This window comes from Lepisosteus oculatus, chromosome 13 (genome assembly GCF_040954835.1).
Source record: "Lepisosteus oculatus isolate fLepOcu1 chromosome 13, fLepOcu1.hap2, whole genome shotgun sequence".
Taxonomy (NCBI): Eukaryota; Metazoa; Chordata; class Actinopteri; order Semionotiformes; family Lepisosteidae; genus Lepisosteus; species Lepisosteus oculatus.
In genome coordinates this window covers 20,606,575-20,622,725 of record NC_090708.1, presented here as the reverse complement: position 1 = coordinate 20,622,725, position 16,151 = coordinate 20,606,575, and the positions used below count along the sequence as shown (strand labels likewise).

General features: G+C 39.0%; 1 protein-coding gene across 4 annotated transcripts in view; it reads left to right on the top strand.

Moving 5' to 3' along the window:
• nyap2a (neuronal tyrosine-phosphorylated phosphoinositide-3-kinase adaptor 2a) overlaps nt 1-16,151 on the top strand; it is a 56,760-nt gene that overhangs the window by 6,663 nt on the left and 33,946 nt on the right. For all 4 annotated transcript variants that reach the window (XM_015361768.2, XM_015361767.2, XM_015361769.2 and 1 more), the window contains exon 3: nt 14,940-15,241. In XM_015361768.2, the coding sequence (XP_015217254.1) occupies nt 14,940-15,241 (302 nt within the window). The remainder of the gene's footprint in view (nt 1-14,939; nt 15,242-16,151) is intronic.

Genomic DNA, 16,151 nt, shown 5'->3' with positions numbered 1-16,151 from the left:
CTTTTTCTGACTCCTGTGCCTGTGAGCGGGCTTCGGCCTGGCTTTCCCTGGGTTGTCATTCCGGCATCCGTGATTGAATGTTGAGTTGGCCCTTCTATCCTCATTGCTGGATATCACTCTGGTCATCCGTGCCTGTGAGAGGGCCGAATGCCTGGTTTTTCTCGGGTTGTCCAGTCCGATATTAGTGATAAGGTGGTGAGGTTTTTTTCCTCTCCCATTCTAATTGCTGGATATCACTCCGGACATCCGTGCCTGTGAGCGGGCTACGGTCTGGCTTTCCTCGGGTTGTCCACTCTGATATCAGTGATAGAATGTGAACGTGCCTATTGCCCAGTCTGTGGAATTTTTCCCTGGTTTTTGTGTTCTTATTCTTGTTTTTTGCTTTATGTTTTGAATTTTTACTTCCTGGTTTCCCCTTTTCTCTGGTCCCCCTGTCCTGTGTGGTTTGTTTACTTGGTCTCCCAGGTTTATCTTTGTTGTGGTTTGTGCTTGTGTACTTGTCTTTTTTGTTTTAAGTCTCCGAAGCTCTACCTGACCCTCCATTCCTCTACCCAATAAAGGTTTATACCCTGGAGGAGGAGGTAGCTCTCAGCTGTGGACTCATCGAGGTTTCCTTTCTGTTAAATTAGGTTTTTCTTCCCCCCAGTGCTGTGCAGCTCACTTATTTGTATGGGCGTCAGGAGCCGCCAATGAAGTGTGTGTGTGGGGGGGAGGGGGTACTGTCATGCCCTCTGCAGCTAGAGGGCGCTCCTACTCTATCCTGTCCCTAGTTTCCTGTGCTTTCCTGTCCTTCCGGTGTCTCTCTCTCTGGGGCAATATATTTCCAGTTCACTCATTCACCATTGACGTTTGGATGTCCTGAGACACGTCTAGCATCCAGGTCGCCCCACGTCTGCTGCCTGAGGGCATTAGTTTCTATATGACTCCTGAACTGCTGATCCCGGGCTAACCCCTGTTCCGCTGCTACGCATATGGGTTTTTTTCCGCTCTCCTGCCTCTCCATGGTTCGTCCCTTCCGACATCCGTAACACCCAGAAAGTCATAGGGTCTATGGAAAGTCAGGAGAGTCCTTGCAGAGTAATCTCATTTACACCAATTCTCTGTCACGTATACACCATGCTTTGGAGAATCCTGGCCGTTGTCATCTAGTGACAAGACTCATGCTTGCACTAACATCTGGATTATACAGCTCAGTCTTAGATCTAAGGAGTGCCTTTTACTTCTTCCGTCATTCAGGAGCACCATTGACTGTCTGTTGGTTGTGGTATTGATGTTTTAATATCAGTATGGGTACAGTCCCAAAGTCATACTGTATACAATAGCTAAGAACTCTCCAGAATGATCTCTCACACCATTTCTGGAATATTTTCTGTCACTGTGGCAGGTTTCAGGGGAGACTGTTGAGGTGACAACAGAGGTTTGAACTGGGACCTGACCACACCGCTGGGTGGGTCAGTAGGTGAATATCTGGATTCACTACAAAATGAATATACCAGTCTCTTATACTGTATCTATTTTCTTATCTCTTTGCAGTCCAACCATATTATTGTACATTGATTGCATTATTTAATATGTAATGTTTGTACATGTGCGGACATGCTTTCATTGATTTCAGTGAACTATAGTATTTTTGTTTTATCTAAGCCTTACTGTGTAAGTGCTCAGTTTCAAAATTGGGCATTGGGAAATTTTCTGCTCCTTTTTTTACAGTTGGCAGTCATTTGATTTGTAGTGTTTGTCATAGCTGCAGTTTTGTATTTGCATGGTTTATGACTGAATCAAACAATTCATAGCAATAAAAATAATATATTAAAAACCATTGCATTGCCTTTGATCCAGATGGTTTAAATTAGAGCTGGTTTAACGTTCCTGTGGGATGATTTGGCCTAAGTGATTTAGGAACATGTAAAAAGAAGTATGCAAGAAACCCTTGACTTGTTGTGATGCACTGTTCACTTCTCTTCCCTTTTCACCTTTTCTAATCAATAAAAAGGTGAGTGGTCTGCTTAATTCCCATTTTCTGCAAATGGATTTACCTACGTCATTCTGGCAGTTTTAATCTTCTTGCTGATATAATGTATTGATTTCCTTCACACAAAACCTGGAAATATGAGACTTTGAGATCTATCTAGCCCTCTATGTCTTTTTCCATTGAAGCAACATAAACCAAGCAGTTATCACAGCTGCCATGCTAATATTCTCTGAAAATGACTTGCTTTTTCAAGTAGATCTGATGCTGTATTACCGAACACAAAATACCGGCAATACAATAAATTACTTTGGCAGCAGTGGACTTTTATTTGCATATAACCATACAGACTTATGCATTATGCAATGGGATAAACAGTTCAAATTCATTTTAAACGGAAAAAAAAACAATCTGCTTAAAAAATGAACTGTTTAACACAAAGTTTTTTTTTTCTTTTGTGTATGTTCTGCGAATGTGGCAAGCTTATGGTAACATTTGGAATTGCCAATAGGTGCTATTTTATACCCACTCAATGGGAAGTCACCCGCTACTGCTTCCTTTTTACCACACAGGGAGGCAGAAGAGCATGTAAGGGCATTGCTCTGACATGGCCACCAGGACTATTTGTGTTCTGACAGGTACAGTAGCAGGCTCCACAGTGCCTCTCAGGAGAGTTAGTGCTAATCGCAGGAGTGGCGTGTCTCTTGCTGATGTCACTGCGAGCTCAAGCACTCAACAAGTCCAGTTTTCATTCTTTTTAGCTAGTAGCAAGAAGACTGCCACCCAGTCAGTCTGTAAAGGTGTTTGTAATTTTCAACTGGAAGGTGAGTGGAATGTGATTTAATTCCAGACACAGAGAAGTGCTGTAATTTACCAAAAATCCCAGGGGATGGGTTGTTTTGCCGACAAGCAATGGTTAATTCCAGCGGTATGGTTGTACTTGTCACTAAGAAGCTTATCAGGACTGAACCTGTGTTTTCAAAGTCTGTCAAAGGCTATTTCAAAGGTTCCTTTCCCACAATTCAGTTATGTCACTAGGCTAGGGCATTGAGATGGCCAGTCTTGAGGCTCAAACAATGAAACACTTATGCCTTCACTTTTGATTCCACATTAGAAGTATACCAATGTCTTGTGATAGTTTCTGAATTTGCATTAGTATTCTTCTTCCTGTGCCGTTCTTCTTGAACACTTGTGAAACCAAGCTCCAGAGGTATCACTGGCAGACACTGAAGTCCAAAGAGAACGCTGCATTGATCATTGCTATGTCAAGTTCGATTTCTTCTGCTTTTTGTCCAGAATCAGAGTAGGATGTACAACTCATACTCCAGAGGCCTGACAAAGTAATACAATTTTGCTTCAGATTGGTTTATATGGAAGGGATGTGGCATCACAAAAAAAGAAGCTTTGCTTATACTGCGTGTTTCTAACTTCATTTCAAATGAAAGGTTATAACAGTACCCTTTAAACATACAGAATACACAGAAAAATATTTTAAAAACATATTTTTCCTGTCTGTGGATGGTTTCCCTCTGTTGAAGGTCATTTGACCTTCATTATGAAATAGGCAGGATGGAGAAATTGTGACTGGTTGGTATTGCTCTAGTCATAAGCCTTGATGAATCTGAATTAAGGTGTGTACCAAACTCCCATATTTACTGTATCTGAAAAACGTTTTTGTTTTTTGTTAGGATTAGGATGTCCACCACACTATATAGTGCTCCACTCTGCATGTTGTATGGTTCTCACAGTATGTGTGAAATATTGTGGGATACAGATTTTTCATTAGTCTTCAAAGAAAACAAAACAACATAATACAACAATGACAATTTAATGAAAAAGAGGGGTGGTACAATGGTTAGCACTGATGCTTTGCAGCATTTCCTGGGGTGCTCTGTGCATGGAGTTTGCATGTTCTCCCTGTGTTCCATGGGTTTCTTCTGGCTACTGTGGTGTATGTCAGAGACATACTGGTAGAATAATTGGGTTCTGTAAAAATTGACCATGTTGTGTGTGTGCATGGCTGTGTTTATGTCTGTCTATGTGCTGCAATGAATTAGGTGCATCTTGTCTTGTGCCCAGTGATTCTTAGGATAGGCTCTGGGCCACTGTGACCTTGAATTGGACGAACAGTTATTGAAAGTGGAGGAAGATCAGAAAAGACAAACCTGTGTGCAAAACATTATTGTTCGAAAAAAAACTATGGGAGGACAATTATTCAAATGTGCTTAAGGTCTTCCTAGGTCAATATACACCCGTTAACATCCCTCAGTAACAATTTTGGATGAGGTCAGGAACTTTCATTTGCATTTTTCAACCAGAGTACTTGCTGAGAGTCATTGCTGTCAAGAAGAATAAAGGTTCAGTGTGTTTTGAACACTTTCATTTGCCTGTACTCCAATTTCTGAATTCCTCAGGATTTCATTTGTAATATACTGTATGAATAAGTTCAGCCTGAAAGTTTGTTTTTAGTGACACTAAAGTTATATGAAACAGAAGGATAAATTTATGACAAAACAAATTAATGGGACAAGCACTGTTTGTGAACAGAAAGAACTGGCTGCAGTCTAAGTATCCCTTTAGTGAAAAAGAGAACAACTGCCAGTTTTGATGCCAGCATAATTAATGAATTATGATAGGATGACAGTTACAAGGAAATGTAAGAAATCTTAAGCAAATGACAAGTTGTCAGAAGTTCAGTTTTTAGTGGAGGATCTGACAGGCTGTGTAAATGTCAGATTCACGGACTAAACCAAGTACCAGATCAGAGAGAAGAAAGCAATACTCTTATGAGAATGTGATGTGGTCTGTGATTGGATTATGGCTTCTAAGGCGTATTGGATTAAAGCTGGTGTTCTGTACAAATACTCAAGCTAATGCACATAAAATCACTATGCGTCAGAGGCATACTGAAACAGCTTATTTGACTTTGATGGAGAATCTCTGCTTCGGATAATGATTATGATAAGAGGGTTCTTCTCAAGTGAATAATTTCTGCATTACTGGTGACACCCAGAAAATAATGAGTGAAGTTCTTAAAGCTTTAAGAAGAATTTCATGTATTAACATGCTCCATCCTTAACCTGTCATTTTTTACTCAAAAGTTTTTATTACCAAAGTCTGCATGATGTATCCTTAATGTATACATGCTATATCCTGACACATCCAATACATCCTTCAGCATCAGCTGCAGAGAAGTTAAAAACATCAAGAAGTGTAACCTGAAACAACAGTATGGTGAAAATAAGAAAGACAAGAAGACAAGTCATTTAACGTTAGTCACATTTAACAGTTTAACAATTTAACACTTAACTGCTGAGTAAATCCAGCTAATGTAGGCAAATGTTGCTGTAGTCTTAATGGTAAACTAGTAAAGTGTGAATTATGGCACATACATGGTTCTGAAGACTGTATTATATTTCATTTTGATATTATTTGGAGTTTTTAATTCCTTGGGAGGAATGATGGTGACTGAGTTCCTTAGTGTTTCTCTCTGTTACTCTAACTTATTATCCTCCACAACGCCAATTCTTGAACAGCTAGAAGTCCCCCAGTACGTCCTGTATCTCTCTTTTTCTCGGATGAGTATTTTTGCAGCTGCCCCTTAGTTAACTCCTCACGCTGCACAGGAGTCTGGTTCTATGTCAGCCAAGCAATTTGAATCAGAGCTTCTTAAGCTTGTATTCTCTGTAAAAACAAAATCCTAAAGGCACCTTCATACTGGGTGTTTTTGCTCCTTGTAAAGTGGTTTTCAGATTTGTCCTTCACATAATGTATTTTCTGATGGGAACAATAAGAGCAGCTGCCAGATTTCACTTTAAATTACAACACATACCAGTATGTTTGGGATGTTGATTTGCATAGCTTCAGGTCTGTCTTATAAGTCCGAAGACCTGACATTTATTCTTATGTTGTCAGTGAAGTCTTCAGTGTTCTTTGGATCTGGCAAAGAAAAAAACAATGGGGATTGAAATCTTGGTTTATCTTAATCACTTTCTCTAGATATGTGTGTGTACTAACCTACTGCCTGTGGCTTATTAACTCCCCCACGCCAAACAGCAGAGTCAGTTTTAATTTCAGAATTGCTATTTCTTCATGACTCCCATCAACCACCTGCAGTGTGGAGGCTTCAGTGCAGAAGATTAACATTTGTGGGCTCTATGGGCAAATTCCTACTACATCATGATGTAACAGTAGGAGGTAACCACATGGGCAGATAATAATTTGAATTTGAGTAACATTCATAGGAATGTATTGTCACTTACAAGGGGGTCCCTTAATGTCTGACAAAAGCTCATCCCACTGAAATATTTTTAGAACCGTAACTATGGAAATGGGAGAGTGCAAAATAATATCCCCCAAAATCAACACTGAATGTGTTGCTAAAAGTGCAAACAAAACTAAACAAAACTAGATTGCCGAAACATAATGTAGTCAAGATTTGAAACAGCACTCGTAGTAAATTAACAGTTATGCTTTGAATAAACAATTAATTAAAGTCTTCTTGCATGTCTATAAATTTTCCTTTTATGCAGACACAATGCCATTATGGTCAGTGTTATCATATGCTTTTGTGAGGTAGATGCTTTCAGTATGATGAACTTTTGCCGTAATGCAGGAGAAATGTTTTATGGCTCCTCTGTCAGCTTGTATGATTATTGCACTGAGCTGAGTCAGCCCAATATTGATCAAGTCTTGAGAGAGAAGTCATATTATACAGCATGGAAGGGGGATGTTTTAACATAAACACGTTTTTACAACCACAGTTAAAATCTCTTTTCTTTAGTTATTTGCATTTAGAATCAATTTAATTGCTCTGCACTTAGTAAATCATTTTTATTATTAACCATTTCCCTTTAATAAAGCACAAATCCACCTAATACAAAATCCCCAGGGAAAGATTACATCCCAAACACATTTCAATACAATTACTTTCCCCTATGCATGGATGCTGCAGAGGCAGGTCATTATCTCTAAGTAGTCTCTAAATTTAGATTGTTAAAAAGCCCACATGCAAAGGAAGCTCCTTATGTTGTGGATGCACTCTCTTCCCAGTGGTGAAGCTACCAGAATGTATCCCTTTCATTGGTAGAAAAATCTGAAAATACTGTATATTTCTATTTTTGCTACTCTTCCTCAACACAGTTGAGCATTTCACTGGCATTTATTTAAAAATATCTAAGATTTACTGAAAAAAATTAAAGACTTAGATGAATTGTACTGCTTGTATTTGCTCATTTAAATTAACATTTCATTTAAATAAATGAGCGTTTGAATGACACGTGTAACACCATTTTTGCATCTTTTATTTCAAAGCCAGGAGCTTTTTCTGCTGTATAAACTAGTTGTATGGGACAAGATGATTGCTAGAAAGAAATGACAGAAACAGGTCTTTCTATAGCAGGCTAAATTATGTGATATTTTTGCTTTGCGATGTATGTTAAAATATCCACTAGAGTCTCAGAATGAAATGGATTGACAAGTGTATCATCTACTGCGATGTTGTAAATAATATTTAATAGTAATCAGCTACAGAGCTTAATGGGCCTGTGATAATAGGTAACTGAGGAACTTTCTGCAAATCCTTGTCAAATACAGGGAACTGCCCCAGACTTCTCTTCTCATGGGTAATGAAAAACTCAAATGCAACAATATATAGTGTTTAGACAGTCCTCCCTCCATCAAAGTGAATCCTCAAGTAAGATTCCTTGGAAAATTGTGCAAAACCTTTAAGTAAGAAAACTTCACAATATATGAGAAAGGAAATAGGTAAGGAAAGGAATATGAAAAAGGACAATGTTTACTTTATGGTCATAATAAAACATTGGAACAGGTAATGAAGTGCAGATTTGGTAATGATCATTTACACTGATCTTAAAGACAAACATTGCAAAAAACCTGCACTTTAACTGATGACTGCGAATACCCTTCTTAATGTTACTCAGCTACTCTGGTATATAAATCACCATTGCATTAATATTTGCTTGTCCATGAAAGCCCTACAAAAGCCTCCTATATTTGAAAAATCCAATTTTATAGTGCCTTGGTGTGCTGAGTAAATACAGTCTGCCATACAGAACATCAGTATGGGCTTATCATAATAGTTAATAATTAAAGATATTTGATCTTTGAAAGGGTTCTTATATACCTATCCATATTCTCAGAAATTGTAAGTGCATGTTTACTTTTAGAAATCATGCAGAAATGGACTCTAGAATTAAAATGTTTGGAAATAAATAAAAATACCTTAAACCGTTTCGAATAGCAAGAAAAGCAGAACTGTGTTTTTTGAGTTTGGCCATTGTGTCTGATATACAGAAGGTCATGTTGCTAGGCAGAATTAAGCTCCTAACCAATGATTTGTTCCTGTGATTCTCATGTTGAGAGGGAAGCTAGGATACTTCAAAGCAATTTATCAGAATTCTCTTATAAACTAGCAGACCTCTTGTTTAACGCAAGGACAGCAGAGAAAATGCATGCCCTTTGTTTGTATACATTGTCCTTGTTATGATGCAGTGGCTGCAGCACGTTTGCCTTTGTAAAAATAAAGGTAAAGACAAGTCACGTGACTGTAAAGTAATTGACCTGCATATTGAGAGGAAAGTCTGTGCGACAGCAACGGAGCGCTTCTTGAGTGAATTGTAAATGTGTTCATACTACAATACGTTAAATGACATAGAACAAAAAAAACTTCAGTTTTTTATTACAGTACATGAAGGAAGTATGAAATATCATTACTTCGGTTTGCAAAGCACTTTAGAAGGAAACTTTAACCACACATCGCTTTTCTTAAATTGCTTACAAAATACTCTCTCTTTAATCTTGTTCTGTTTTAATATGTTCCATGTATACTGAATCTTCTAGCTTCTAATATTATTTTCTTTAAAAAACTACTATTTTATTCACTGTTATCTGTGAAAATACAGACTCATATTGTTCCTTACATACATTGTGCTTCATTGAGAGTGACAGTTAGAAGGGAGAGTAATATATTTTAATTTCTTTACAACAAATGGTTTAGTTAACGCTTACACTAGGAGATTTTTGTTCAGTAAATAACTCTGCTTGCAATATAACACACCCATAAACAACCATAAAATGCAATAGAAACACAACCTGCCATCAGTCTTCCTGCCAGAATAAACTTTTGTTTCTGAAAGTTTTTAATGATAGAATCAGTCCACCACATACATACAGCCTGAGAGGGCCACAGCTGGGGTCTCCTCTGACCCTGGTAGACAAACAACATGAATAGCCAGTGATGATTCACTTGCTTGCCGAGTTGACATTTGATGTCAGTAGGTATTAGATGAAATTCAAAGCTGTTTGTTAGACTGCTGATTGCAAAGTCCAGACTTCCGACACTCAAAAAATGTGATGGAATATAATCAAGTCATTTTATTGTCAGCCATTAATTTTTTTTGTTTACTGTGATTATACTGTATTCATAAACAGAAAATACATACATTTATTTATTTTCTTTCCTCTTTATCCAATAGATGGTGATGGGGGAGCCAGAGTCTATCCTAGCAAGCAACAGGCACAAGACAGAATGCCAGTCTATTGCTGGGCACACGCAGACAGGCACACACCGGTGCCAATTTTCCCGGAAACCAATTAATCTAATGTAGTTATCTAGAAGCAGAATGGAGGTCCTTGCCTTCCTACCACCCTTCTACATATAGTTCCACTCTTGAGGGAGTCCCTTTGCCGAGCAAACACTGGCCCTTCCAAGGGCACTAAAAAGGACAAAATGAGTCGGGTGGCACGATGCAAGAGGGCACACCCCTCTTGCATCACGCAAGCATGACTTTCCATGTTTGGTGTTTATCTCTGAAATGAAGGGTGGCAACTATGCCCTCTTTCCGCAGGGGGACTCTGTCCTGGCCAGTGGTTCTGGAGCTGGAGAGACAATTACTGCTACTCCCTTCAGCTGTCTAAATGGCCTGGTGCTGCCTCAGGTGTACCAGTGGCAGCCATGCTGTTCTCCCTGGACAAGGGGCTTCAGAGTTATCCCTCCTGTTGATTGATGGGAATAGAGACAATGGTCCTTCTTTTCTCCCTGTTTCAGAGGTGGCTTCTCTTTTCCCTTCCTCTTATTCTGTCCTGGGGACCTCTGGCAACTCTGCATTTGTATGCTCTTCTGATAACCAGACTTCCAAAGCAATGATGGGTGGTCTACCCCATGACTTTACCTTCAGCCTCACACCATGGTATCGCCAGTCTATCCACTCCTTCTCGTGATCTTGGGGCCTGTGTGACAGGCACTTGTCATCAAGCCTCTTCAGAGGGGACTCTTGGGATACAGATAGGTCCTTCTACATCTCTGGGAAATTAGGCAGCCCCTCCCTTACCTCTGGCAATGTTATGTGTGCCAACCCCTCCTTCTCTGACTCAGTGTGGTCACCGGGGATGTTAGATACTCCCTCTCTGACATCACCAGTCATGTGATGGGAATGGCTGCTCACTCCAGTCTGCTAGTCTATTGGAATGTTAGCTCTTGTCCACACTTTTGTGGCAGAAAGGCCTATCTTCTTCTGCTTTTCATGCTGTAGACTGGAGAGGCGATTCGTTCTTTCAGTAAATCTGTGGACGGTCTGCCTCAGTGACACAGTGACTCCTGCGGTGCTTCCAGGATTGCTGTTAGTGAGGGATGCGCCTCTCCTCCAGTTGGTGCTGTACCTCTGGTATGGGGTTGTTGTCTGTGACATGTTAACATATTTGTGGCTTGAGAGTACAGTAGGAGGGTAAGAGGAGTCTACCTACACTTCCTCATTCTCCTCTCTGTGCAGTCGCTGCAATTAGAGCTGTGAGCTGACATGTGAAGAACACACAATTGGCAGTAGCAAATTGGCAGGGTATCAGAAATAGTTTCCATTCCACCTTGCAAAAATACACTTAGAGAGATTTAGAATAAAATGTAAACAATGTGGTAAGGACTTATGCATTGTCAGGCACGTCTATGTTGTGGAAAAGAAAAGAGCACACCCATCTTTAGCAAAGTATACATCTGACCACAAGGATCATGTAAGGTCAATTTTTCAGTTTTAGTTGCAGTATTTTCACCATTATTGTTATTGTTTTTATTGGCTATGATCTTGAATACCCCCTTCACGAACAATGTCCATTGTCCATTCCATTAGAAACCGAGATGTATGGAATGCACTGGTTCAAAAATTTTGGGTGCATATGTTTTTGAAGTGTCAGGATTTATACAGTGTGAGTGCACATTAAAATAATTTTGAGCAAAATATAAAGTATTTTCTTATGCTTTTTTTAAGTGAACTGATATTCTCTTTTAGGTTGAAGTGGCTTATTACCCTAACTTAACCTCTGTCATTTTCAGAGAGTAGCCAAATCCAGAAATTGACTGGAACCATAAAGGCTGTTCCAGAACAGTCCAGAACAAAAGAATGCAATTGATTCTCAGAACCAACCATGAAATGCAAGCCTGGGAATATTTCCAACTTAATTGTTATTGTTTTGACATCAGAGATGCAGAGTTGCAGATGCTGTGCTTGTGGAGCAATAGACAGTTACAGATTTTCAGATGGTGTCACTGCTAAAAAGGTCTTTAATGAGGTTACTGCAGCAAAGAAATACCGTGCCTACTTTTCTTAATGACTGCCATAATGTTTGCTGTCTTAAGACTGGCAACAGTGACTTAAAACCAAATAACCTCGACACTGGTTATTGTGCAACACTGTGCTTCAGGATTTTCATACGATTTTTTCAGCTTTCTAAGATAGTAGGGTATTTGTATCATTATTGTACCATAATTACATATTTTACATTGGAATTAATACATAAAAGTAAGGTAATGTCTATACCTGATCTACAGAGCTCATTCTCAACCCAAAGCTTACTATGACTAAGCTCTCAATAAATATTTTCACTACCTTTAATTCTTATGTCTGCATGCATGTGAGTGTGCAAGACCCCTGCTGTGACATTAATGTGTTTATTAATGTCCTCTATCCATTTTTTTCCAAATACATTCACTGTTTAAAATTTTAATGTGGATAAATGTACAGACATCATCCCCGATTGCTACAGACTAATTCTTCCTGACAAGTTAAAAAGATGGTGGGCAGGCGGGGTGGGGGGTTGGGGGGGGTGCACTGTCATTTCAACGACTTGAAATTATTTTATTTCATGATGCTATAGATTATTTGACACACTGATGTTAGGTAATGTTTCGGGATGGATTTGGCCATCCATTCATTTGCTTTTCTAACTGCTTTTTCCAATACATGGGCACAAACACAGACACACACAAACCAATTTGCCTAAAGGCAATTAACCCACCAGTATATCTTTGGACTTTGACAGGACACTGGAGCCCCTGGTGGAAACCCTTGCGAACTCAGGGAGATCATACAAACTCCATACCACCACCACTTCAGAAGTTTAAACAGAGCCTCAAGTGATGCAGGGCAGCAAAGTTAACCTCTGCTCCATCATTCTGCCTAGCATGCATATATCATATGTTATATATGCAGATTTTTGCATCCCAATAGTCTGAATAACAGTTTAAGAATCACCGCAACATTTCAGAGATGTTGCCCTTTTATTTTGGTGGCTGACATTTGAGTGTCAAGGACTCTGTAGGTCAGTGACGCAATAGATGTGAAATACTCTTTAGAAAAGAAGACTAACTGCTGTACTTGAGTTTTGGAGTGACTGTGTATTTCTGAAAGGACAGAAATGTGACTCATGTGCATTTTTAAAACCATGATAAAAATGGATAAATAAATGAGTTGCTCCAAGAATTTCTTTTGATTGAACAATAGTAAGGGCTCGCTGACTGTTATCTGATACTGTTTGTGTTAGTACCATTACTGCCTGCATGGACTTTGCTGAATTACGCTAGCACAGAATGATACATTGGAAACAAAATTGCCACACTGGGATAGAAACAAGAATTTAAATTATGATTGCATGTGGGGATGATTCAGAAAAATGTATTTTATTAGAGAGAGTTCTATTTTTACTGCCATCATCTCCCATCAAACACAGACAGCATTAAGGACAAACAAACAATGCGGCCCACTTAATTAAGGTTTCCAATTATGGTGAACAGTTCGGAGCAGAAAAGAGCTTTTCTTTCGATTTTCAATTCAGGCCATTATTATTTCAATGCTATGTCTTAAGCTATCGCTTACAAAATCTTTATTTATGGCCACATCTTGGTACTGAAATGATTACAAATTATGCTTGGGCAGCTGCTCTCAAAAGCACTTGCATGAGTTGTTCCTCAGTCTTTTCTTTCTTCAGTGCATGTCATCATAGAGGCACCCCTGCTCTGTTTATAGTAAGATATCTTTTTGTCTTTTCCATGATGAACAGTAAAGAAAAAATATATAATATGGTATATTTGTATCTGCAAAAATAGCATAACAAACTGGCATTTTATATTTTGAGAAAATATCAATCGGGAAAATACTATTTTTTCTTTTTTCTTTTTTTAAATTTAAACCAAATTTTTGACTCAGCAACCTTAAATAAGTTTGCTTTCACAGCGTAGAGCATGTTGTGAAATCAATATCTTTTTAATTTCTAGACCTTTGTAAATATTTTTTATTATCATATAAGAAATATTCTATAGGCCATAACAAGTAAACAATGAAACACAATTAAATTACATCCTTCAGTGTGTAGATTTCAACTGAACTATTTAGCCTTTTTGTTTTTTAAATTGTACTTAGTACTGTATATGACCTGTAATTTTCTCCTGCTTTATATTCCTTCATCTATTTAATTATTTTAAGATCAAATATACTATTGTTGATGTTGAATAATGAAATTGGAGAAAAAAACAGCTACACCTCAGTAAACACCACATATCTTAGAATAATTCAAAATGGCAAGAAAGAGCATCCCTTACAGATGTTCTGCTTTTTTGAAATCCTTAAGGCATTTCTGAAGCACACCTTCAAAATATTGTGAAAATGAGCTGTGACATTTTGTGCTCTACCTTGGTGTTGCTGGAAGGGCAACAGTAACACCCCAATGTCCCTGTTGAAAACAAGGAACATTCTAACATGATGATGATCGTCTGTGCTGGTCTAGTCTTTTTTGTATAGGAAAACAAGGTGTAAAGTGTAATCCTCAGTAGCATACTCACTGGAGAAAGTATTTAGTCAAATGAAAAGACTTTCTCAGTGGCAAACAGTGCATGAGACAAACATCATATTCCTTGTCCAGAACAATGCACGGAGGTTATTCCTTTTGAAAATCAGAGAGAATGATGGACACAAAGATCAGTTCTGAACATCATTACCCTTCATCACAACTTCGAGTGCAGGTGATAGAGGTATAAGAATGGGATGGGTCTGATATGGACTACAGATGTTGGCAAACCTTGTGAAACATGTCTCATCATGGTCAATATGCTCTAGCTACTTGTTTCCTTTAATGCACTCGCTATAGATTATGAGGCTATGTTCTTCACATTGCTTCTAAAATCTCAAGAGCCAAAAATAGCTCAACCTTAGGGGTCATGTCTTCAGTAAATACAGTGTGATCAGTTCTCCAGGGAGATATGTTCAATATCCGGGACTGCATGTTTCTGGGTCTGGAACATTTGATTGCAGTCTACTGATATGCTTAAAATCAGTAAAAAATCTTACAATGATAGAACAGGCACTGCATCTGAATCTCTGAAAGTAACATTTAATTATTTTTGGGAAAATTGTTGAGTGTGAACACGTTTGTCTTAAAAAAAAACATTAAAACACCAAAATAATTTAAAATGTTGCATCATGAGATAGGACAGGAGAGAATTCAAACAAAATGTACTTTATTGAAAATGAATTGTGTCTGAATTGTCTGTATTAAGGGGACTGTAATTTTCCTGGATTAGTCCCCACACTGTTGTAAAAATGTCTTAAATAGTTGACCCCTGGGTCATTACAGCTGTCTGCTGGATGCTTAAGAAGTATCTAAACATTCGCCTTTGCTGCATTTACAGGATCGGTGAGGATGTCGCAAGAGCAACGGACAGTGGCTACGTGGGAAAGCATTTCCGTATGGGATTCATGACCATGCCAGTACCTCAGGATCGCCTGCCCCATCCCTGCGGGGCTGGTTTTTCTGTGAGGTCACAATCATTGCACTCGGTCGGGGGTGGGGATGAAGACAGCAATGTCAACTCACGCAAGCAGCCCCCTCCCAAACCGAAACGGGACCCCAGCACAAAGCTGAGCACCTCCTCCGAAACTGTTAATACAGGGACAACATGCAAAGCAGGGAAAGACCTGGACAGAAGTGATGGTAAGCAAGCGACCCATTTTTCAGGTGGAAGGTGCTTCTGGACTCCATGTTTGCATTGCCTTTAAGTCTGTTCCTGAGCTGAATACTTTTATACACTTGTCTACATGTCTTAGACTGTGTGCACAAGTGACACGCACTCATCTGTTGGTGACCCGGTTATTGACAGAATACCTCTGGGAAAGGAATGAGAGCCTGATTAGGAACATATGGGTTCCACAAACCGAGTGTTTTGAGGCTATCAGCTTCATTATACTGCAGGAACACAGTTATCTCGTGAGCAACAAAAGAAGGCTTTAATTAGCATAACATCTTGAATGCTGTTCAACTTCCACAGGTTTTTTTTTTCAGAAAGGATCATACAACAGCCTAAATTAAAATGGCAATGTGAAGTTTTTAGTGTAATACTGAAGTATGAAGACATTGGCAGAGGCAGGAGTTAAAACATGGTACTGTATATGATGATTTTGATTGAAGGATTTTAATGCCTGCACTGATCTTCCCTTTACCTCCCTCAATTTAACACTAATAATGATTATAATAGTTCCTTTCAGCCTTCACCCGAAGGGTTCCAAGGTGCTTTACTATTCACAGCAGGGAACCCATTTCATCCACCACTGAAGTGTAGCCCCGACGTGGGAGACACGCAGGAGCCATTATATATCAGCTGCTCCATTGCCCAAGATCAGGTGAACAAGTGAGAAATGACTTTACTAATTGAATGAAAGGGGAAATTCAGGAAGGCCAGATTGTGGAAGCCCAAAGTGGAATTTAATATGGATGCTGAGATTTACTGAGGGACATGTCATGGGATCATCAATGCTTAAATAGTCAGGAACATGATTTATCCTCATCTGAATGACAACACCTCCTACAGCACCGTCTTCCCTGTTAGTAAACTGAGGCTTTGGCT